Source organism: Mustela nigripes, chromosome 17, assembly GCF_022355385.1.
Source record: "Mustela nigripes isolate SB6536 chromosome 17, MUSNIG.SB6536, whole genome shotgun sequence".
Lineage (NCBI taxonomy): Eukaryota > Metazoa > Chordata > Mammalia > Carnivora > Mustelidae > Mustela > Mustela nigripes.
In genome coordinates, this window is record NC_081573.1 from 17,820,717 (window position 1) to 17,844,505 (window position 23,789).

At 52.6% G+C, this 23,789-nt stretch overlaps 2 protein-coding genes across 4 annotated transcripts; both read right to left on the minus strand.

Moving 5' to 3' along the window:
- Positions 1 to 3,040: 3,040 nt before the first annotated feature.
- Positions 3,041 to 14,093, minus strand: FXYD5 (FXYD domain containing ion transport regulator 5). Of its 2 annotated transcripts, XM_059382081.1 has the most exons (10): positions 13,889 to 13,974; positions 13,472 to 13,549; positions 13,086 to 13,146; positions 11,152 to 11,232; positions 10,360 to 10,410; positions 8,874 to 8,990; positions 6,721 to 6,816; positions 5,661 to 5,690; positions 5,509 to 5,583; positions 3,041 to 3,374 (listed from the first exon to the last, which is right to left on the minus strand). In XM_059382081.1, exons 3-10 carry the CDS (start codon positions 13,144 to 13,146, stop codon positions 3,325 to 3,327), a joined length of 561 nt encoding a protein of 186 aa, XP_059238064.1. In that variant the 5' UTR covers positions 13,472 to 13,549; positions 13,889 to 13,974; the 3' UTR covers positions 3,041 to 3,324. The 2 variants fall into 2 exon arrangements, with proteins under 2 accessions (XP_059238064.1, XP_059238063.1); XM_059382080.1 differs by lacking the exon at positions 13,472 to 13,549 and having other exon boundaries at positions 13,889 to 14,093.
- Positions 14,094 to 14,445: 352 nt separating this feature from the next.
- FXYD7 (FXYD domain containing ion transport regulator 7) lies at positions 14,446 to 23,685 on the minus strand. 2 transcript variants are annotated; one of them, XM_059382315.1, is made up of 6 exons: positions 23,544 to 23,685; positions 19,219 to 19,248; positions 17,042 to 17,116; positions 16,870 to 16,903; positions 16,661 to 16,701; positions 14,446 to 14,838 (listed from the first exon to the last, which is right to left on the minus strand). In XM_059382315.1, the coding sequence occupies exons 1-6, from the start codon at positions 23,572 to 23,574 to the stop codon at positions 14,816 to 14,818; spliced, it is 234 nt and encodes a 77-aa protein (XP_059238298.1). In that variant the 5' UTR covers positions 23,575 to 23,685; the 3' UTR covers positions 14,446 to 14,815. The 2 variants fall into 2 exon arrangements, with proteins under 2 accessions (XP_059238298.1, XP_059238297.1); XM_059382314.1 differs by having other exon boundaries at positions 16,861 to 16,903.
- Between the last annotated feature and the right edge of the window lie 104 nt (positions 23,686 to 23,789).

A 23,789-nucleotide genomic window follows, 5' to 3' on the forward strand; every position in this document is an offset into this window, starting at 1 on the left:
CAGATGGACAGCCTTTGGAGAGCACTGGGGGCCTTGCTGGAGAGATTTCTGGATGCTTTTCTGAGTCTGAGAGTCAGTATTCTGTCCCCTGGAGGTGTCCACAGACTCCAGTCTTAGGAATTACTTATTCCTTTCATATTTGAATAAAAATAGCATGAGTCCCCATCCTTAACTTGGGAGAAGCTCAGCATCCTCCCCACCATATCCATGCATTCCTCGAGGCTATTGTTTTCCATGATGGTAGCCAGAGTGTCATGGACTCAGCTAAAAGACTACATTTCCCAATTTCTTTTAGCAGACAGAAGTGGCCAATCGGAAGTAAGCAGAAGTCTTTGGGAGGGGATCCTGGGATCCCCTTTTAAAAGGACGAAGCTCACCTAGTGGTGCCTTCCCCTCCACACCTTTTTCTTTTCTTCTTGTTTTTCCTCTGGAACATGACATGATGGTTGAAGCTCCTGCAGCCATTTTGTGATCATGAGGTTTAGAGCCACATGCTAAGGATGGCAGAGTGGTAGGTCAGTAGGAGCCTTCTCCCTTATGACACCAACGAACCCCTTCTCCAGTCTCAGACTACACACTTCATAGTTCTGTTATGTGAGGGAGAAATAAATCACCTTATTGAAACCACTGTTGTCCCTGACTTATGGCTCTTGACATGGAATATGGTTTCTGCTTCCAGAATTCTTGGTATGTGAGATAACAACTTTCCTTTGTGGCATTACACAGTTCCCTCACTATAAGAAGATTGTAGTTTCCTACCTTCTTGAACGCAAACACGGTTGTATAATTTGTTCTGGCCAATAAAATGTGAGCAGAAATGATGTGCATGTCCCTTCTGGCAAAGACTACAAGAGCCAGTGGTATCACCTTCTTCTTTCTTCTTTGTGTCACTGATAACCAGAGATGTTTCCAATGGTGGCTTCTCCATCAGCTTAGGTCACATCATTGCTCCCAGGTGACCTATGATAAGCACGAGGTATGACTGCAAACATACCCTTACCATTGTAAGCCACTGAGATTTTGTAATTATTTCTGTCACTTTTCAGCCTGATATAGGGAATGAGGAGCTGAGAAGCTTTTTGGAAAGCCTGGTGGAGTGGGCTCTAGGCTAAGACTTTGCAGATGATTTCCAGAACCTGACTCTGGAGAAAAATTTGCCTCCACTCCTGTGTGCTGCTTGTTGATACTCACAAGATCACCACATCAAGCAATTCCCCGTGACCCCAGCTGGTCGTCCTACAATTCAGTTCAATTCTCACATGCACCAGAGTGAACGCGGAGCCCAGAGGGGAATGGATGGGTCCTATGAGGCTGCCCCTCCCCCCCTTCTGACACCCCTGGATCGTAGGTCCCAGGTTACCCACAGCTTCTGTCAAATGTGACTACAAATTGGGGGTTTCCATGGTTCCCCCACCTTGGATTTGATTATTTGCTGGAACGGCTCATAGAACTCAGGGAAACACTTCTGTTTACCAGTTTATTATTATCATTATTGCTTACTCCAGAACTTCATATAAGTGGTAGTATTAGGAGTGAAAGTACCTGCGAGCTTTGGTACCCGGCTCCTTTCACTCAGGCTAATGCTTCTGCGAGCCCTCCTTGTTGCTGCCATGTTTCGTCGTGAGCCGTATTCCTTCTCAGCATATGCCACAGTTTGTATCCATTCACGTGTGTGTGTGTGTGTGTGTGTGTAATATACACATGAATGACCTGCCCCGCCATGGGTTAGGCCTCCAATTAGCAGCTGGTGGCTATCAATCAAAAATATTTTTACCCCCATACGTATATATCATACTACATACATCACAAATATAATATACTTGTATTCCATGTAATATGTCTATGCATATACATAGTATATATCACACATGTCCATATGATATATATCACATATAATACATGTTTGTTTTCAAGGGATTTATCCCATTTATTTTTTACTTGAGAGACAGAGACAGGAGAGTGAGCGCAAGCCAGGGGAGGAGCAGAGGGGGAGGGAGAGGGAGGAGGAAAGAACCTCAAACGGGCTCCATGCTGGGCGCGGAGCCTGATGCAGGGCTTGATCCCAGGACCATGAGATCACAACCCAAGACAAAACCAAGAGAAGAGTATATAAAGAGTCAGATTATTTGGAGTGTACTCTGATGTTTTTCTTTTCTATTTTATTACTTTTCTATTTTTTCTATTTTATCTATTTTTTCTACTTTAGTTTCTTTTTTTTTTTTCTGTCTTATTACTTTTTTATGCTACTCACAGCCCATGAAACTGGTTTCATAATCCATGAAGAGGCTGTGACCCAAGGTCTGTGAACTCTTGTTATGCAAGCCCCCGAGGACAGGACCTGGTCTCTGTACTTTGTCGTGATGGCCTGTACACCAGGGGAGTGGCCTTTGCCCTGGGCCCCATGCTACACAGGGCCTGCTCCAGCCTTATCCGGCGGAGCCCCTCTCCAGGGCCTTCAGGATGTGCCCACCAGAGTCTATGCCTTTCTTGACCCTGCTCGGGGTCCCCGGGACCCTGGAATTCCCTGCCCAAATGGCTTTGAGCCCTCCCCCTCCAGGGCCTGTGTGGCCTTCTTGATGGGCCTCCCCCTCCACCAAGAGGTGGCCCAAAGGCAGTCATTTGTAGTGGGGGGTGTGGGTAGAGTTCGGATGGGCAGGCTGGGGAGTCCACACTCGTGTGTGAGGCCCTTCACAGTGACAAGGGATCTGCAATGTAAAGAAAAGTAGGCCCCTGTGGGCTTGGGACTTCCATTTGCACTTGGCCAGTTTCCTACCAAGGTAAGGGGTGAGCTCACATCCAGACGCCAGGCTGGGGTCTTGAACTGCTGTGGGCCCAATCCAGTGCTGATGCTCCCACCAGCCAGAGTCCCCACGGCCTACCCTCCCATCCCTGCTGCCTCACACCAGCCAGGCTGTGTTCTCTGGGTTCCCTGCCTTGGCTTTTGAGTCTGTGGCCCCCTTCCTTCACTCCTCTGGGGGCCCATCCCCAGTCCCAGCTGCTTTTTTCCGCTCCCCAGTCACGAATGATCAGAGGCCATAGGCAAGGACCACAGTGCTTTACTTTTCATCTGAACACAATGGGTAACTTGGGGAGCAGTGCCCAGGGAGCTGGGCAGCCCTCTGGGTGGGCAGGGGAGGGAGGGGAGGGGCCTTGGGCCATCAGCCCCGGCTTTGGCTCCATCCGGGTCTTCCCTCTCAGGCTGGGCTTTATTAACTATTCTGTAGGCTTCGCGAGGGGAGGGAGGTGGCTGGGCACGGTGAGCCGGTGGGGACTCAGTCTTGGGGTGCCCATCGATTCAGTTGCCGGCCCCTACTTCCAATGGTCTCACCTGTTACGATTCCGGCATAGTTGGGGTAACCGCCTACACTTGCCACCTGTGGGTAAAGAAAAGGGTTCAGTCATGAGTTGGAATAACAGTGATTATCGCATGTGCTCTGGGTGCTAGGGGTCAAGGCCTACTGACCCTGTCCCTCAGGAAGCTCCAGGGCAACCCTGAGCCAGAGATGAGGAGCACACAGGAAAAGAGCAAGTGCGAGGGCCCCAAGGAAGCAGCCTCCCACACACACAGAGGAGCTTGAAAACCCCTCTGAGCTTGTGTGTGATTCGTTCATTCAGCAAATATTTACTGCACACCTACTATGTGCCAGGCTCTGATCTTGGTACCGGGAGCACAGCTGGGGACAGGAATGAATAAAATCCCTGCCCTGCGAGAGCTAACTTTCTAGTAGTCCGGGAGACCGACAATGAGCAAAATGACTAAGTCAAGTGTACGGACAGTGATATCAGATGGTGATGTGGGCTCAGAAGAAAACTAAAGCCAGGAGGGAAGCAGGGAGGCCCAGGGGCCGGCGCCATCCTCACGGCATTGACTAGAGAGACCTCACTGAGCAGGTGACATTTGAACACATTGAAAGAGGTGTGGGGGGAGCCACGTGGACATCTAGAGGAAGGGTGTTCCAGGCAGAGGGAATAGCCAGTGCAAAGGCCCTGAGGTAGGAGACAGGTGGGCTTAATGGACAACAGTGGAGGTCGGGGAACCAGACCAAAGTGAATGAGGGGGCGGATTCCAGAATACAAGTCTCCAGCTGCCACCTTTGCCTACTCACCTCTTTCTACTCCCCGCCAGGCTCACACAATCCCAGCCACCCCGGCCTCTTCCTGTGGTTGCTGCAACATGCTCAGCTAATTCCTGCTTTGAACTTGCTGCTCCCTTTACCTGTTTTTCAAATCGTCTTTCTCATCATCAAGTATCTGTTCTGACTTTATCTCTTTAGCCGGAGTGTCTCTTCCCATCCCTCCTGGCTTGTTATTCTGCTTTTTTTCCCTTCTGGCAATGTCCACTCTGCTCACTAATGCACTCGCCTGTTTACTGTCATCCCCCCACTGGATGTGAGCTCCCCAAGGGTGGGGACCGGGCACAGCATAGGCACAGAGTAGGTACCCACAGATGACTGTCCCCAGAACCACTGCCGGCTCCAGAGCTAACTTTCAGGCTCTGCCCTCACACAGACCTGGGTCCAGTCCTTCCCTGATTTTCAGGCGCTGCATGACCTTGGGCACACCCCTAGTTCTCTGAGCTTCACTCTTCCCACAGCGGTCTGGGTGGGGGATGGCGGGAGGAGAGGGGTGAGGACAGGCTCCAGTACAAGGTCAGGATCAACAAATGGCAGAGACAGTGTTTCTCGAGTTCTGGACTCGGTGGGGGGCAGGAGGCACCCGCCATCTCTTCTCACCACTGCTAGTGTTCTGCCTCCCACCTTCCTGATGGGGAAGTTGGGCAAGAGAGGCAATAACACTTGATGTAAGCTATATGGCTTCATGCAGAGCTTGTCAACAGGCAGCCTGTGTGTTTTAGTTCATCTGCAGCATTTTAAAAATTCATTTTTCTGCTCATTGTTCTCTCTCTGCCCCCATTCCCTATACAATGCTGGGCTCCATGCAACGCTGTCCCCAACCCCCAAGAGACGGCAACCCCTTGGTCCCTCGTCACCTAGCTGAGCCCTGGCTGGGAGGCCGTGGTCAGAGAGAGAGGTTTGGGTTTCAGATCCCTTCCCCCTCTGCTCCCTCCTGGTGGGATGGAGGGCAGGGGCATGCAGAGGCTGGAAACCTCTCCCTGGAGCCACGGAGCCACGACCCAAGCGAGTGGCCCCGTCTGCAGTTCTGTCTCCCACTAGTCCCTGGCGCCACCACTCCCTCCTGTCACCTCTCCAGGCTGTGGGGACACGGCTGCCCCTCCCCGTTGCTGTGCCATCCTGCTGCCACCAGAAGAACCACCCAGCTGAGCTCAGCCTACATCTCTAAGGGCATGTTTGGGCTAAGTCAATGGTGATCATTTTAAGCCATTGACTTCTTCCAGTGTGGTTTCTCTAGACACGTAGCTAATATGACCTGTTTAAAACAACTCTGCCTCAGGGAGGAGGGGCTTCAAGAACTGATCCCCTGAGTCAAAGTCCAAGCTGAAGCCTCCTCCCTCCCAGGCTTGGGGCCTCCCCCAGCTCTGAGTCTTACTCGTGAGGATGACAATGCCGGTGATGAACAGCACAGCTGCGACCAGCAGCCCCCGCTTCCGGAGAGTGTATTCATCTGCAGAGAGAAAAGTGGAGTAGAACAAGAGGGGCCTCCCTCCCTGCCTCTTCCCACTCCTCCCATGGGTAACTTACCATAAGAGAAGGGGTTGTCCTCGCTGGAACCTGGGGGGACAGACAGGGAGCAAGTCAGTGTTCAACAAAAATTGTGGAGTGAAGCAGTGAATGACGGAGACGGTAGGGAGGGAGGGAGGAGGACCTGGGCCTCAGCCTTGGGATGCTTAGAACCAAAGCCTCATACAACGCACCACATGGCTCCCACCTCCTCTCTACCTCAGCTCCTCACTCCAGCGCTCACCTCTACGGCCACCCCACTAGCGGCTGGACAAGGCCCCTCTCACCTCAGGGCCTTTGCACTGGCTGCTGCCTCTACCTGCAACACCCCTGCCCAGAAATCCACATGACTCCCCCTCAGCTCCTTCTCAGAGAGGTCTCCCCAGCCCTCCAGTCACCTCTGCCCATAATGCTACTTTATTTCTCTTGATAGCAGCTTTAAACTACCTGATAGATAATTCTTATAACTCTTATTAGTGTCTCTATCCCCCACAAAAATGGGGAAGAGATTTCCCAAGAGAAGAGATTTTTGTCGGCTTTGTTCACTGCTATCTCTCTGATACCTAGAACACAGCAGGTGCTCGTCAATGTGTTTTGAATGAATGAATGAACTCTCTATGTGACCAATCATTTCTACCCCTTCAGTGGGGCTGGCTGGGCAGGAAGTGGAAGATAAGATCACAAAGGGACAGATCAAGGTATCCCTGAAACAGAGCTCCCTTCCTGACCCCTAAACTGATCTCAGAAGCATCAGTAAGTACAGCTGAGACCAGAAGAGCCCCTCAACTGAGCCCAGATGAAATCTCCAAACTGCAACCTTGGGAGCTACATAAATGGTTGTTATTTTAAGCCAGTGAACATCACAGTGGTTTGCACTGGGCAATCATTCATGGATTCGTTTGTCTATCCAGACATTTATTGGACGCCTACCTTATAGCCCCCTCCTTCCAGCCTTGAACTCATGTATCCACCCAACACATGTTTACGGAGGACTATTTCATGCTGGGCATGGTTCCAGGTGCTAGAAATACACAGGGTATAGGAAATTTCCTGTTTCCAGTCTGGGAAGGGAGTTACTGACCAGTCGGCCCGAGGATAGGGTCTGGCCTGCCGCCTTTGCCTGGAGACTGCCTTTTGGAGACCGTTGTGCCTTTACTGGGTTCAGCCGAGGGTGTGGCTAGATGGTGGCAGAGGGCAGAAATGAGTTGTGGAGGAGACAAGGCACAATGACTTCCCTTCCTGGGATCATGACCTGAGCCCAAGGCACCCGCTTAACAGACTGAGCCCGCCAGCTGCCCCACCCACCACCTCACTTCTTAAGTATGAACCGACAGGCAAGGGTCACGAGATGTTTGGGAAAGCCTTGGCCAAGGGAAGGCTCAAGCCAGACTGGCAGCAAGGACAGACACATGGAAACCACAGAGAACGTAAAGGACTGTGTGCTGTGCGGGGCTCAGACACACTGGTCCTAGAGAGCCTGGGCTCACATTCTGGTTCTGCAGCTTTGGGCTGTGTGGCACAGGGCTAGCAGAGGAACCTCTCTAAGCCCCAGTTGCCCTCCTGTAAAATGAGGTTTTGACAGTTCCTACCACGCAGGGGGCCATGAGCACTGAATGAGTTAACATGGGAAAGCTTAGCACAGTGCCTGCCACAGAGCAAACTCCCCTGCTGCTGTCACCCTAGAGCTGGCTCTCCTCCTAGGAGCAGCTTCCCCTTTCTTTGGGGTGGGAGGGCCCGCTCCCGCTTTACCCAGTCCATCTGGTTCTATTGTAACACAGGCCACAAGGGGGAGCATGTGACCCAAGCTCCTTCTTCCCTGGGAGGAGGGCTCTGGTGAGCCAAGGCTCTAAGGTGCCTTTTACCCCTTGATTTCATGACCTCCTCAGCCCAACTGAATTTCTCTCACGCATATTCAGGAACATGATATCATAACACAGAGTAACTCGAGTCAACACGGACTCACAACAAATGAATCTAGAGATGTGAGAATGTTTTCTCCATTGGGAAGAGTGGACACAGTCACTACACATCCCCGTACCTCCATTTTGGTGGAAAATAGAATAGTTCTCTTCTCTAAGACATTTTATTTCCATCCATGGTAAAATTGCTTTAATAGATAGGCTCTGTCAGAATCAGATGCTTCACTGCCATCCCTGGAAAACTACAATGATTATAAAAATCCACAAGGGGAATGACATGGCCTTGGAGGTGATGCTCTTGTGCAGTGCCCAGTCTGCACAACTGTGCATGCATGTCAGCCTGGGAATGATCCAAGCTAAGGTACCTTCCAGATGGGGCTGCTCTTCAAATATGGGTCACACAGGAATGGGAGACCACCTGCTGACTTCCCCTCAGCTCAGCGTCCTTTCCCATGCCTGTTAACTGACTCACTGTTCCTGAGGGGAACTACTTCTTCCCTGACTCTGGTCTTTGCAGTGCAGACAGGGGTGACCCTGCTCTCCAGCCCCAGAGTGGGCACAAGTCTCGGGTCTAACCAGTCAGAGCAATCCATTTCCCTGGCTCCCTTGCCAAAGGCCATATGTGGGCGTGTGACCCCAGCTGGCCAGTGAGTGTCAATTCTATGCCTTGGGCTACAGGTGAGAAAGAGATGTGCTCTATCTACTGGGTTTATGACTTAAATAGAACTATAGGACTATATTTGCCACCAAGAGGGGAAAAGAAACTTGAGAACTTAAGAACATAGACAACAGAGCTGAGAAAGAGAGAGCAAGTCAGTTATGATGGCAATCCTTGAGGACCTAGATCCACCTATTCCTGAAATCCTATATTGGGACTTTACAGAACACATATAGCCAATAAATCTATTTTACTTTTAGTTGTGTTTGCAGTATTTTGCAAGTGAAAAGCTCCTGCTCTAACATGAAGAGGTACACAAAGGAAACATCTACATCCACATTTCCAGGTGCCAGCCCTATAAAGGAACCTGAAAAACAAAATTCCATCAGGTTTGGAGAACACTGTGTACAACAAGCTCCTGTAGGGAATGCTTGCTGCAAATGAGTGTTAATAGGACTCCAAGAAGTCCCGCCAAAAAGAAATGTGTTTAACTCAGAGTTTCCCAAACACCTTTGACCGCAAATCAAAACAGAGTTTTTTGAAAATGTATGAACAATTCCCCAAACAGGTGCTCTGAGAAATGTACCTGGGGAACTGTTGACCCAGATAGAGAATTAAACAAAATTTGTATGTTGCCTTTCTAGTCCCAGGCCATACCTTCTGGGCCGGTCTTGCCTGTCCTCGGATCTGTGGTTAGGGGCGGGTACACTCCGGTCGGTTGCTGGGACTCCATTTTCGGGGTCTGGATCTCCTCCTCCTGCTCTCGTGTTGTTCCTACTCAGGTCAGATGAGTGAGGGAAGGGTGAGCAATGAGTAAAACAGGGGCTTGCAGATCCATAAAACATCAGAGGGCCCTCTCCCCCTCCTCTGGTTCGCAAAAATCAGGGACGGTCATGTTGCAGCTGTCACAGTGGAGGTGGGAAAGGGGGACACTGGCCTGTGGCTGGCGGTAGGGTGAATCTGCACAGCCACTTCCCAAGAGGCTTTGAAAACACATGTCGGTGTTCGTGTTCTTTGTCCCATAGCGTTGTGGGTAAACACCGACATCCGGGACCCCCAGTCCCACCTCAGTCCCTGACTTGTTGTGACACCTCAAGTTATTCTGAGCCTGTTTCCTTGCCTGTAAAGGAAGGCTGTTCTATTTCAGAAGGTTTGGGTGAGGATTGAGTGAGTGAACGCAGGTCAGATAGAAACATGACCAATATATCATAAGCGTTGATGGGGTTTGCTTAAGGAGGAAGGAACGAGGTTGCCTATTGCGTTGCTGGGTGTAGGAGAGAAGACTAATATGTTCACAAGACGTGCAAGTTTTCCTTAACCGCGCGCAGACATCCAAGCGGAGTACCTGACAGCAGTGCAAAAGAACAAGACCAGTGGTTTATACAGGAATGTGGGGAGAGCCTCCAAACATACTGTTGAATGGGGGGAAATAGCAAGTTGCAGAACAATAATCATTTTGCAAACGACCAGCTCACAGGAACACGCTCCCCAGTCAGGATATTTTCTGCAGGCAATCCCCCTGTGGTCCAACATCTCTGGGGGGCTACTCCCCAACCAGCGCCAGCAGTGGGGGCCTCTTGGAGACGGTGGGGAGAGAACAAAATGGGGGCTGATGGACCATAGGATTTCATCCCGCCTATAATATCTGTATCACTTCTAAGCAGAATGTGTGCACGTACTATGGTATCATTAAATATTCACGGAGAAAATCGGGGAGAACTTTTTGAATGATACTCCCAGAAACAATTCAAAGCTCGCTTGAAAACTCAAAAAAGGCAAAAGATACAGAGATTAAAGGAAGGAAGGAATGGCTTTGGCCCCTGGGGAGTTGCCGGAGTGTTTGCAAAGCTCTGATCCTTGAGCTGGGTGCCGGTTACGCAGGGGATCGATTTAGAGTGATCTGCTTTAGTTCTATGTTTATGGGTTTTGTATTTTTCAGTCTGCATATTCTTTTTCACAATTTCGAAGGATTTGTTTCTAAAGAAGCGGAGGTGGGTGGCTGGTTGTCCCACCACAAAGTAAGACAGAGGGTTCAGAGCTGGGGGACCAAAATGAGTAACCAAGGACCGGGAGGGTCATGTGGGAGAGAAAGAAGAAGAGGGCTCCATCCCAGGCCCATGGTCCCGCCCCCTCCTCCACTCACCACCAGTCTGCAGGCTTATCTGAGGGGTGGGCTTGGGTTCTGGGTCTGCATCTGGAGTCCAGAAACATGGAAAGAAGAGAGAGAAGATGTGGAGAAGGTCTATGGGTAGAGGAACTGGGGGATTTCTGTAGCCGTTCAATTTTTATAAAATTGAGATGACTTAATTAACCGAACCACTTGCTAATGTCCCAACGGCCTCGCCCACACCTGCCCTGCTTCAGCCTTCTCCTCCCACAGATGCATATGCCCCTACTCAGAACTCAGCCACCTCTGGAAAGAGCCCCCTGGAACTTCCCTTATGAACCACCATTCCCTGAGTCTGGGTCCACTTCATTCAGTGAGGCCGGCACCAGTCTTATTGGGGTTGGAACATGAGACTGGGGTCTGGTCAATCACCTTTGGCCTGTGGCCACAATGATCAGCTCATGGCTGGACTTGTCACCTGAGGCCAGTCAGGGATGCTCAGTTGTGGGAATTTTGCTGGATTGGGGAAGGGGAAATCCATTTTCCTCTGGCTTCCTAACAGGACGGATGGAAGCCTCAGGTCTCTAAGGGCCGTCTTGATCTCATAAAAGGATCGTCCAGCCAAATCAGAAAAGATAGAACCAAGAGACTGAGATAGGTTCCTGATAGCATCATTTGAGCACCTAGACCCAGCCATGCCTGAAGGCCTCTCACCAGACTTTCTGATTGCACAAATCCAAAATTCTTAAGCGGTCAGAGCTTGAGATTTTTGTGGCTGTTGTTATTTGCAGTGACAGGATCTTGACAGATCTATCTCTCTTTCCTCACCTGGGGCTGGTGTCAGAGCACGAACATTTGATTGGTTTGGGTCTGCTGGAGAAAAAACCGTGGCCTCCTTCGATATCTGTCCTGAGAAACCAAGGGCAAGGAGTCAGAGAGGAGCCTCTTGTCCCGCTTCTCTCATCAAAATTCCACCTTGCCCTCCCCTCTGAAGCTGTGGGCAGTTGCTCAGGACATACTGGTGAAGCAGCAGACAGACAGACAGACAGACATTTGAATAGTGATATCCATCCATGGTCCTGGAAGTGTTTTAAGAAACGCTGATGCCCAGCACTCCTTCTCCAGCTCCTCTCCCTTGCCCAGACTTGTGGGAAAGGAGAGGTGATTTAGCCTCGTGAGCCCGGGTCCTAAAGTTAGCCAGGGCTATGGTCTCAAATTCTGTTTCCAGCGACTTCCTTCCTATGTGACCTGGAGCGGGTGAAGTCCTCTCTCTGAACCTCAGCTGTCTCACCTGCAAAGACGGCATACTACCTGAATCTGCTTCTCAGGGCTACAGACAGGGTTTTAGGACACAGCAGAGGAAAGGGTCTCCCCTACTCCCTGATATGCAGCCAGAACTGGATACAGCCACTGCTCCCGCCCTGGCCCAGCCTCACCCTCTCTGGCCTGGATCCCCCCCCCCCCCAGGGCTCCCTGCCTTCATCCCTGCCCCCTGCAGTCTGCTCCCACTGGCAACCAGAGAGGCCCATCAACCCCTGGGTAAGGTCAAAGTGTTGCTTGTGCAGAGCCCTCTCCTTGCTCCTAATACAAGCCAAAGAACTTGTGGGGCCTGGGCCGTCCCCCTGTCCCCTCCATCTGGTCCCCTGTCACCCCTGTCACCTCTCCTCTTCCTACCCTGCCCTTGCTCACCCCAGCCTAGTCACTTGGCCTGCGCGCTGTTCCTTGCACTCACTGGACAACACTCATCCCCCAGATGCCTGCTTGGCTCACCCCACCATGTCCTTTGAGTGTCAGCCTAAATATCACCTTCTAGCGAGGTCTTCTGGGGCCACCCCGTCTAAACAGTCCTCATTACTCTGCTCTGGTTTTCTCCATAGCACTTACCACCTTCTAGCATGCCATATAGTTTGCTGATGGATTGTTTATTGCCTGTCTTTCCCAGCTAGAATGTGAGCTCCTGTGTTATGTGATGCTGCTTCTCCCATGCATAGAATAAAGCCTGGCACACAGTAGCTGCTCAGTGAACACTGGTGAATGACTGAAAGAATACATGAAAACCATTTTAACAAAGACAAATGGGGCAGTTTATGACCCAAATTCTGGGGGCAAGAAAGATGGTTGTATCCCAGCCTCACTGCTCTCTAGCCTCTAGCACACGACACTTCCCTTTGCAGAGCCTCGGTCTCCTCACCCATAAAATGGGCCTGACCATATGCATAACAGGGTAAGGCTTAAGTTGAAATGAGTTCCCCTAGGCACCACAAGCCATGTAGAAAGCACCTGCAAATGCCCACCATGAGTACTGTCTTCTAGAAACCCTCCCCAGGGAGGACTGAGACAGTTCTTACTCTTGGACTGGCCCCAGCTCACCCCCTTTGCCTAATCGTGTATTACCCGGATTACCCGGCTGTCCCAGGAGCGGCTTTGCTGAGAGCCTAGGGTTCCTGGCTGCTCAGTAGAAAACTGACACCAGTCTCCCAGCCAAACCAAACTCAGTGAGTTCTTCTTGGAGGTGAAATGAAGATGCTCAGCAGGACAGGCTCTGGCCAGACTCATTGGAAGCGGCCACCCAGGTGCGAGGTGTCCAAAGAGGGTGTAACCCCGGTCCCCTCCACCAAGCCCCCACTTCCTGGTGCTGCCTCGGTAGGAGGGTAGAGACACAGGGGAGGCTATCGAAATCCACTGGGCGCCCGCCCACCCCCCACCAGTGTACTCAAGGTGGGGCACCCTGGGACAGAGTGGGGACAAGGGCTCAGCCTTACCTCTGGTGGGGAGAATCAGGCCAACGATGGTGAGGAGACACAGGCGACCAGAGGGCGACATCTATGGGGTGAGCAGGAGCTGGAGTCAGCCATGATGTCACTAGGCAGGACCTCCCCCCCCACACACACACACATATGCTGGTCCAGTGGGGATCCTGCAGTCCCTTCTTTACCCAGAGGAAGCACCTCTGGCTTCAAGGACACCCCCGCCAAGCCCCGCCAGGGCTTCAAGGAGAAGGAAGGCTCTAGAAGTGGAGGGAGGCCCCCAGCAACCACCCCCTTCTTCCATCTGCAGGCCCCCAAAGAAAACAAGAAGCATCCGACGGAAAGGGGCTTCCAGTAGCAACCACCGCACAGGGGCACCCCTGGGGCAGAGAAGAACTTACCCCACCAAGGCTGAGCCTACAAGGCACAGGAGTAGATCAGGAGGGCCCCGTGCCTCCCTCCGGGGCTGTCCCCAGAGGCTAGGAGTCAGCAAGGAGGGGAAAGAGGAAGAATGAGTAATGTGCTCCCGATCTCGAAGGAAAAAGTGAGCTGGTGTTAGGGGCCTCACTGCCTCAGGGACAATAGAGCAGGATGCTGGGCACCTCTTGGAGACCCGACTGGAGAGGAATGGCAGAGAGCTGGGGAGACTGAGGCCCACGGGCAGCCCGCAGCCCACCGTAGTGCCCGAAGAGCAGGCGCGGAGACTGGAGCATGAGTAAAGAGGAAGAGAGGCACGAAAAGAGCAGTCCTCCAGGCACCTGAGCCCGGCCCCTGAGCAGAGGGGAGGCGGGCGCAGGCGGATCGGAGGAGAGACTTACGTCAGAGCCGGGGGTCCCAAGCCGGCAGCCTCGTGGACAGAGGGCAGCGGCGGTGGCTGCGTCCCGGCGGAGGGTGTGGCCAGGGGAGAGCTGGCGGGCGGGGACCGAGACGGGCTCAGTCATTTCCTCTCGGGTTTCCTGGCTTCAGAGCCCGCGGTGGGAGCAGGAGGGGGAGACGCTGAGGGCGATGGGGGGCAGGGGTGAGAGGCCGGTTAGTGGCCTCCACCCACCCGCTGTGGGGAGGAGGGCGGGAGAGCACCGGCAGGTCTCGGTGGGTGGGAAACCTTTGGGGAGGCAGGGGAGGTGGGCGGGGTGTCTACTCTGGTGGCGGGGGCGGCGGGGAAGCGACGGGAAGGGGCAACTGGGAAGGAGGCGCGGAGCACGGGAGGGGAAACTCCCGGGTCTCTGAGACTGGGGAGGTCACTGGGGCGCTGGGGGAGGAGAGGAAGAAGGAGGTGGCAAGCCTGGGGACGGGAGAGAGTTCCCCCAAGGTTCAGTTTTGCCCTCTCCCCCATTTTGTCCCCACAGATGAGAACTCACAGACAGAACAGGGGAAAAAACCAAGTGCACATTTATTAAGCTCAAGACAGAGACTCCAAGGGTGCAAGGAAACCGATCTTCGGAGGGGAGACAGGGAGGTGCAGGGGAGCAATACGTGGGCATTCTGGGGGGCTGGGGCTGGACTCCTGGACCCCAGGAGCTGGAGGCCTGAGTCCCTGGGTCCGGGATGCAGACGGGCTCTTTGGGGGGTCATTGCCAAGACCTGGGGAGGGGCAGCGGGGTGCAGCCGCACCAGCCTCGGGTGGGTGGGGCGGCTCATTCGGGGGAGCGCTCCCCGGCGCAAGGCTGGGGTCCCCACCGCCTCCACCCGGTCCTCAGGCTTCTGCACTCAGGCAGGGACAGCAGTGGAGGTGCCCAGGGCTGGTTTTACACGCCACCACCTCCAGGGGCTGGGGACCGGGGGTGGGGGGTGGGTGGAGACAAAGAGAGACACAGAGACAGTGTCAAGAGAGCTGTGGTCACCCACACTGGGCACCTGTGCAAGCAGCCCCTTCCCACAAACCAGTGCCCCCTTCCCCCCATCCTCCCATGGAAACCAGACCCCCAAGAACTGTCTCCCTGAGCTAACACTGGGAATGTTTTGCCTCCCCACACAATGATTCCTTTAGGGACACCTGTGTGGCTTTTGTCCTGCCCCACAGGACACTGTCATGGAGGGGAGCATACTTGTGATGAGGCTGGAGACCCCTGGCCCATCTTGGGACCTTCTGGAATGTCCCCCCTGCTAGAAGGAAATCTCCATGCCCCTCCTGGGTCCCCAGCCTCCTCCTATACCCCCATCCTAGACACACACCCTATTTCCCCAATGTTTGGACACAGTTGGAATTCCTCTGTGTCCCACCCACTGGGGACCATCAGGCAACTGGAGTGGGTCACAGTCCTGGGCATATTCTGAGACCTTGCCCCAGGTACTAGCGCCACCCACCCCACCCCACCCCCGCCGCCGTCATCCACAAACACCCCCCCCTTAGGGTTTTTAAATGTCTTGAAAAGAACACAAAACAAAACACATCAAATTCCACACAAAATCCCCCCAAGCACAGAGTACCCCAAGACCCACTTTTTAGTTCTAAGCCTTTCTGTGAGAGGCAGAGAGATTCCCATTTCTGATTTTCATAAGTCCCTGGAAAGGACGCAGTTCCACTAAAAACAGGTCAGGATATTTTTACATAATTCGAATTAACACCCCCAAGGAGTCCCAATCTCTCATCTGCAGCTTATTCCCTCCTACATCCTAATCTCTGTCCACCTTCCACCCACCTGCACCGCCTCCTTCCCCACCCCCCTCACCCCCTCACACCCCCACACCCTCATACTCCTGACCTCTCCATGCCCCCACCCCCTCCATGGCCCCCACCCCTTTTCCCCACCCTTCACTCCCTCCACACTCTTCACCTCTCCACACCTGCCACCCCTTCTGTGGCCCCCCACCCCCCCACTCTTCCATCCCCTTCATCCCCTGTACTCCCCCTCCACTCTCCACCCCCCACGTACACCCCCTCCATCCTTCTCACACTTTATTCCCTTCCTGTACTTTCCATCTCATACTCCTTCCATCCCCATATTGTCTTTTCCAAAATCAGTTTTTAAAATCTGTATTCTATGCGTCTCTCCTTTGGTTATTTTGATACAATTATCCAAAAACCCTTCCCTCCTTTCCTCCCTCCTCCTTCCCCCTCTCCTCCCTTCCCGCCTTCCTTTTTCTTTCTTTTTCTGTCTTTTAAAGTAATCTTTTCCCCCAATGTGGGGCTCGAACTCATAACCCTGAGATCAAGAGTCACAAGCTCCCACCAACGGAGCCAGCCAGGTGCCCATCTCCTTCCTTTTTCTTGATCATTTCATCCTTGGTCTTCCCAGCTGAACAATAAGGTCTGGGAAATATCCCATTCCCCCCCCCCCCCTGTAGTGCTCAGCTCTGTCCCTAATCCGAATGCTGTGGCCCCGCCTCTCTTCACAGACTTGTGGCTTTCTCCCCTGGAGAATTAGTTCATCCTTGCTTTCCCGGAGCTTGTCTGCTTGTTTCTGGGAAGCTTCAGTGGACTCTAGGACGTTCCCCACACCCCACTGACTCCATAGGTTACCCTCTTCCATCCGAGGGGCCTCAGCTCCCACTGCGGTTGGCCCATCCATGCATGGGTGGCATCATTCTCGGGGGACATCCAGTGCCACCCCTCTTCCCCAACTGCCCCCATTCCCCTTCCTCCCCCTCACCTGAGGAGGGCAGCTCCGACTTACAGGATTTGCACGTTGGGCTGCGGAAGCAAAGACCAGAGAGAAAAGCATCAAGAAATCCAATAGCCACAGGCTTTCTGGGAAAGATGGGGGGACCCTGGAGCCCTTCTGTTAGGGAAATACCCCTGCACCCCAGGCTGCTCCCGCCCCTCTCCTCTCTCTCCCCGCTGCTGCCAGACCTCTCAGACCTGGAGTCCGCCTTCCTGCACTTGACCTTCTTGCCTGTGAGGAGACAGATAGACACAACGAGGCAGGACGTAAGAGTCTGGATGAAAGCCAGCAGGGAAACTGTAGGTGCCCAGGGATCCCAAGGCAGCCCCCTTGGCGGCGCTCTGAAGCCCAGGAAAGGGTCACACTTACTGATAATGATGAGGATGCCCAGCAGGAACAATATGGTGGCCAGAGTCATGCCCACTGTCTGCACAGTGTCATAGTCTGGGGGAGACAATGGGGGACATCAACATGGGAAGCACCTCAGCCCTCCCTGGAGCCTCAACCTGGCTTCAAGGCTGCCTGGCCAGGGGCCCAGGGTCTAGGGATGCTGCGGGCTGTGCTGGGGGCTCCCCCAATGGGCTAGTGTGAGGATGGAGAGCAGGAGCTCAGGAGCTCCCTTGACTTCTTTACCCTGACTCTTCCCTAGATGCTTCATGTATACAAAAAAACATCCTCTACATCATAGAGGATGTACAAAAAACCATCCTCTACCTCATAGAGGCTGATGTAGATCATAGATGTCTGAACTATCTCAGCAAGCAACCTGCTCTGTGGTCTCCCCGCACCCCAGACACAGGGATCCTGCTAATACCTGAGTCAGATCAGGGTCCCCCAGCTTGGAGTCCCCACCCCACCCTGGCTTCCAGTGCATTCTGAGGAAAAGCTGCAGTTCCTTCTCAGACCTCACCCCACTCCACTTTCTGCCTCAGTCCCCTCCCCCAGGCATCCTGGTCTCTCTGCCATTCCTGGAGCAGATCAGGTATGGTCCTACCTCAGGGCCTTTGAATTTGCTGTGCCCTCTGCCTGAAAGCTCTCTCCCCGCCAATATTCCCACCTTACCAATTTCTGGGCTTTATTCAAATGTCAGTGAAAGCTTCTCTGAAACCTTGTCTATTTGGAATTTCCCATTCTCTCCCTAGCACTTTATAATCTCATTCTTTCCTGTATTTTCCTTCATAAGAAGCATTATTGTCCAAAATGCCACAGTAAATATGATTGATCCTTGAACAACATGCAGGTCCCCTTAGATGTGATGTTTTTTCAATAAATATAGTATAGCACTGTAAATGTATTTTCTCTTCTTCATGATTTTTTTTTGGGGGTGGGGTAAGCTCTACACCCAACTAGGGGCTCGAACTCATGACCCTGAAACAAGAGTTGCATGCTCTACTGACTGAGCCAGTTAGGCGCCCTTCTTCCTTATGATTTCCTTAACAACATTTTTTCCTCTAGTTTCCTTCATTGCCAGAATGCAGTACATAATACACATAATATACAAAATATGTGTTAATCAACTGTGTATGTCATCGGTAAAGCTTCCAGTTAACAGCAGGCTATTAGTAGTTAAGTTTTGGGGGAGTCAAAAGTTACATGTGGATTTTCAACTACATGGGAGGCTCGGAACTCGTCATCCCCACGTTGTTCAGGGGCCAATTGTATTTATTGAAATATGAATTTATAGAACACCCACTCTGTACCAGCAGTGTCCTGGCCTCTGCCTCAGGGAATTGGCTTTCGTATTGTGACAAAACAAGGGACAAGATAAAATGAAACATCTGGGCCATGTGACTATGACTAGATGTGTCTGTGGCTCGTGTTGGCAGAGAGTCAGGAAGGGCCTCTCCCAGCAGAGCAGTCAATATTTGATCTGAGCCCTGAAGAAGGAAAAGGAGCTTAGTCAGCTGTGTGGAGAGCTAGACAAGGAGCATTCCTGGCAGAGGGAACAGCACGTGCAAAGGCCCTGGGGTGGGAAAGAATTTGGCATATTGGAGGAACAGTACAAGTGAGCAAAGGGAGAGAGCAGAGGGGTGTTTAGAAAGGGAACCTGGGCCATGTCTGCTCAACTTGGGGGTAACTTCTTTAAGCTTCAATGTCATGGGGATGATATAATGGCATCACCCAAGTAAAGCTTTCCACAAGCCTCATAGGTAGAACCTAATACTATCCCTTCTTTGCAGAAGAGCCCAGAGAGGACAAGTTACTTGCTCAAGGCCACACAGCTAGTGAGTGGATAAGCTAGGATTCAAATCCAGGCAGCCTGGCCTCAGAATTGTATGCTTCTCTGGTGACCACAATGTACCACCCCAGAGACATGATGAAGCGTAGATGAGGTCCAAAGTGGGTACCGCCCCCCACATCCCACCAAATCCAATTCTGCCCTCCAAGAGCCCAGCCGATGTAAACTGAAACCTCATGGTCACACGGCAAGTGGCCCAGCAGGTATCATGTTGCCAGGGCTGAAGCCACTTCAGCAATAACCTGTGGGGACCAGCAACCACCCCTCTTTCCAGCCCCAGGGTACCCTCATCACATCTACCACTCACCATAGTAAAATGGATCAGGTTCCTGAGGAACTGTGGCAAGGAAGACAGGAAAAGAGAGAGAGGGAAAACACATTTCAACACTGGGTTTCTTAACATTTTTGAGACTCCAGATGGGGCCACTGGTCCAATATTTTCTGGGTAGAAATCAGATAAAGATGTCCTTTGATCTGAATGATATAGCCTCATGCATGGCAAGACACAGGCTTGAAGCGGGAGCATAGGCTGGATTCCAGTCCCCACTCACACCATTAGTCAGTACCTTCCCTTGTTCAGTGCACAACCCACCAAACTGTACATGGCAGTCCTGGAACTGCCTGTGGAAATCTGAGGCAAGCTACGGACTCATTCCTAAAAAACACATACACCTATCATTTGCATATGATGCTGGAGTTAACAGACTTCAATCCCACTGATAAACTGTTGAGTGTATCAGCTTCCCCTGAATACTCCCTAAAACTTCTCAGTTATTTGACAGCTCCCAAAAAATTAGGCACTGTGGCTACTATTCTCATCCACTCACTCCTGCCACTGAATCCAATGCAGAGGAATTGTCCTATAAAATACCCTATATTATATTACATATAATATATATTTTATGACTTATTTCTAAGACATCAATTTTAAGATTCAAAATTAATTTCATAATAGCTTTCTCAGTGTGTGTGAATATGTATGGAACTCTACCATACAAAACACACCCACCCATTAGAAGACTCATCCCAATTTCAGAAGTGTTAATGTGTGAATAAAATGTGTGTGTGTGTGTGTATTTACCTTTCCCCATCCCCCACCTCCCTGTCCCAAACCATATTCCCCTTCGGAAGAGCTTAGACCACACTTCCCATTCAAAAAGCCCATCTTGATGGCTCCCTCATTCCTGACAGCTCTCAAGACATTCTGTCTTGTCTAGAGCTGAATTCTGCAGAGCATGCATCACTAGCTGAGGGGAACCAGCAATGTGAGGCCAATGCTAAGTACAGTCATCAGTTTTCTCTTCCAGGCTTGGGGAAGGATGGCAGCTTCCTTGACGCTGGGGGGTGGGGGGTGGGGGGTGGTTGGGGGGGGGGGGGAGACCATGTGACTAATTCTGGCCAATGAATTGTGAGTGGAAGCATCAGGTGACTTCCAGGCTGGAGCATTTAAATGTTCTTACAAGAGCTCCCTTTTGCCTGTTGCCCCCGTGTTGCGAAGTTTTCTCTCATGAACAGAGACACCCCCCTGGGTCGACCTGCAATGGACGTATGGTATAAACGGGACTTCAACCTTGATTGTCAGAAGCCCCTGGAATTTTTGATAAAATCTTTACTATGGCACACTCTAGCTGACACATACAGATGGCACCCAGGCAAGACTCGGAATAGCACCATTTCTCCTTTGTAGTGCCCTGTCCGGTCTTCAAGGAGGAAGTCTTGGGTAGGTGTGGAAGTGTCTTTAACACCCTCTGCCTTGCTAAGCTCCCTCTTTTCCCATGAGGACACCATCCTTGGGCTCCCAGCCTTCAGCAGACAGTGATAACTCTGTAGAATTTTGTGACATTATCTGGTTTTCTCCTTTATTTACCTATCTAACCAGCATTTGATAGCACTGACTGCATGCCGGGTTCTGTTCTAAGCACTTCACAGGTGTTAACACACTTCCATCTACACAGCTGCTCCCTGATACGGGTGCTGTCTTCACCCTTATTCCACACAGAAGGACACTGAGGCCCAGAAACATGGAGTCACTTGTTAAAAATCGTGTTTATACTTGCCTTTAAGGCAAAAAAAAAAAAAAAAAAAAGGTGAAATGAAAAGTCCTGATTTTCCATTTGTGATGGTGATATAAAATGAAGCTAATTAATTAAGCTTTGTCAAAAACGAATCCTTTAAAGGGAAAAAAGTAAATGTGAGGGTGGAGAACATCTAGATAGGGCAAAATCGTCCTCGAAAGCATCAAGACGGAAAAACATTATTTTAGAGTCGCATGTGCTGTCTTCGCTCCCCCACCAGATGGGGAGGAAGTTTGTTTGACTCCTCTGCCATTAATCCTGACATTTATAAAAGTCTTTCTAAGAACTTTTCTGGAATGAATGAAAGAAACAATGCACACACAAGTGAGTAAGTGGGTGAATGAATGAAAGCCCCCGCTAGGCTGCAGGAAGCCCCATCAGAGGTGGAGCGGTTGGATTAGACTACTTTGTCTCCTGGGTTGCCAAATAGCCTGCCTTCCCAAACCATCAGGAGCCCACGGGGGGAGCACCTGGTCCAAAATCCTCTTTAGTTCATCCTGGGTGCCCCAGGCTCTACGCAGAAGTCCCTCTTCTGGTCCCTGCCGCCCCAGGAATCTGGTTTCTCAGGGGGGAGACTGGGCTAAGGGTGGAGCCAGGAGGCAAGAGAAGAAATGTGCACCACTCCTGGCCAGTTGCCAGGGAGACATCAGGAAGGAGGTGGTTGCTATGGCAACTGGGGCATCTTCAGAGGTGAAGAGAGGTAATGGGTCCCGACACCCCAGGCTGGGTGGGGTCCTGGGGGTTAGGTGTCTAATTCTGGGGCCAAACTTGGCTCCGTCTGCTCCCTTTGTATCTCTCAGTGTTGCCCTGCAGGGCTGGCTTCTGGCCAAGCGGAGGGTCCTTCTCAAGGATAGGGACCCAGACCCACAGGTTGTGCTCCTGCATCCCTTTTCTGTTTGCCCCCATCTCTCCCTCTTGCTTTCTGACAGAGTGGGAGAGGCCTCATTTCCCTCCCCCGTACTCCCCCCCCCCACCACACACAACTGATCCATTAATCAGTTTAAGTGGTGCAACACACAGCATGCTCTTCTTCCCCCCTCCCCCGGGGTTTCCCAAGACCTGCGGTCCCCTCTTCTGCTGTGACTGGGGAAAAGGAGGGGGTGGGGCTGAGGCGTCTGTCCTCCCACCTCGGCCCGTCTGCTGCCATCGATCCTGTTAACCACCATCTCTGCGAAAAGAAGCCCTGGGCTCCCGCCAGGCCCGCTGGCTCAGCCCTGCCCCCTCTCCCTAGGGTGGCTTCCAGCCTCTGCAGCCCCCCCCCACCCCGCCCTGCTTCAAATTCTGCAGATATGGCTCGGTGCAGCAGCCCCTGCCTGCCGGGAAAGGGGGCAGGGAAGGCGAGATCAGAGTGGAACTGGGGTTCCCTTCACCACCAGGGGCTCCTCGGCACCACCGGCCCATCCCCTCTGGCCCTGCTCTCAGTGCTGGAAACCCCACCCCCACCCCCATTAGAGCATTCTTCTCCTGGTTCCTCTGCAGAGACAACCTCAAGAAAGGGGGCTGTTAGGGGGCAGCCAGTGTTTAAGTGGGCGCATAACTGGGTTAAGGGGCGTGAGATATAAATCGCGCCGCAGCTGAATGGGGGTAAAGAAGGGACATCTGTGTGCACACCTGAGTGCACCTCCCGGACCAGACAACACCCCTGCATGCTGGCTGGAAAAGAGGGTCCCACCATCCATTCCTGCCCAAGCGGGGGCTCACCGCAGTGGCTCGGCCCCACCCCACGCTGCTCCTCCTGCTATCTCTCTCCCGCGCTGTGGGTCCATCTCTCCTCCTCCTCCTCTGTGTCTTTCTCTATGCCTCTCTTTTTGTCTCTGATTTTCTCTCTCTCTGCATCCTTTTCTGTTGCTCTCCGCCTTCCCCTTCACTCTCAATCTCTTTCGGCATCTTATCTGTCTTCCCCCACGTCTCTGACTCTGGGTCCCCTGTCTCGCTCGCTCTCTCTTTCAGGCTTTCAATTTTTCACATTCCTTTCCATCTTCCTCTCTCTTCTGTCTCTTTCCATCTTTTTCTCACTTCCTTCAGCTCTCTACACCCTGTCTTTCCGTCCTTCTCCCTCCTTCCCGCGGAATCTGCCTGTCAGGGATTTCTGGAGACACCCACCATAAGAGCCCGCGCTGGAAAAGAGAGGCATATGCCTCCCCTCCCCCCACCTTGCCCATCTTGGAGACCCTGAAATTTGCGAGAGCCCCTGTGGTCGCAGACCCATCCGTTCCCACCCTCGAAGCCCGTCACTTCGCGTCCACTACCGCCGCTGTGCAGGACCAGCCGCCCGGTTGCCATAGCTACCGGTCCGCGCATCCTTTCTCCCGGGACTGCCGCTCTCCAACCGCGGGTCCCGCACAGGAACCACACCACCGGGAGGGGGTGTCCACGAGGCCTGGAGGGGCGCCAAGGGGTGCACTGCAGGGGCCTCCACCCATGGAAGGAACAGACATCCCCTTCCCCATTCCCTTCCCTTTTCAGTACTGGAATCTCCCTAGATCCTCTCCCCTAAGCGTTAAGATCCAGGACCCTCCCCACCAACCCGCTCGCCCTCTCCCCAGGCGGCGCTCACCCTTTGTAGGGGCCTGGGTCGGGGTCGCCATGCCGGGCCGGAGCAGGGGGCGGCTGGATGCGGAGACGGTGAAGGCGCGGCTGCAGCAGCTGGAAGCTGGACGGACTGATGTCGGGGGGAGATGGGGGGAGCCCTCGTGTGGGGGGGGCCGTAGCCAATGGGGGCCCGGAGAGCCCGCCCCCGTCCCGGCCACCCCCGCCCCCGCCCCCGCCCACTCCCGACGTCCCCGCCCCTTCCCCAAGGGTG

Excerpts from the sequence above, each read along its gene's own strand:
- FXYD7 (XM_059382314.1), bottom strand. The coding sequence starts at position 23,574 with ATGGCGACCCCGACCCAGGCCCCTACAAAGG. Across the intron at positions 19,249-23,543 it reads GACCCAGGCCCCTACAAAGG|TTCCTCAGGAACCTGATCCA; the intron begins GTGAGCGCCGCC and ends TCCTTGCCACAG. Across the intron at positions 17,117-19,218 it reads ACCTGATCCATTTTACTATG|ACTATGACACTGTGCAGACA; the intron begins GTGAGTGGTAGA and ends TGTCTCCCCCAG.
- FXYD5 (XM_059382080.1), bottom strand. The coding sequence starts at position 14,011 with ATGACTGAGCCCGTCTCGGTCCCCGCCCGCCAGCTCTCCCCTGGCCAC. Across the intron at positions 13,147-13,888 it reads TTGGGACCCCCGGCTCTGAC|ATGTCGCCCTCTGGTCGCCT; the intron begins GTAAGTCTCTCC and ends CTCACCCCATAG. Across the intron at positions 11,233-13,085 it reads CCTGATTCTCCCCACCAGAG|GACAGATATCGAAGGAGGCC; the intron begins GTAAGGCTGAGC and ends TTGGTTTCTCAG.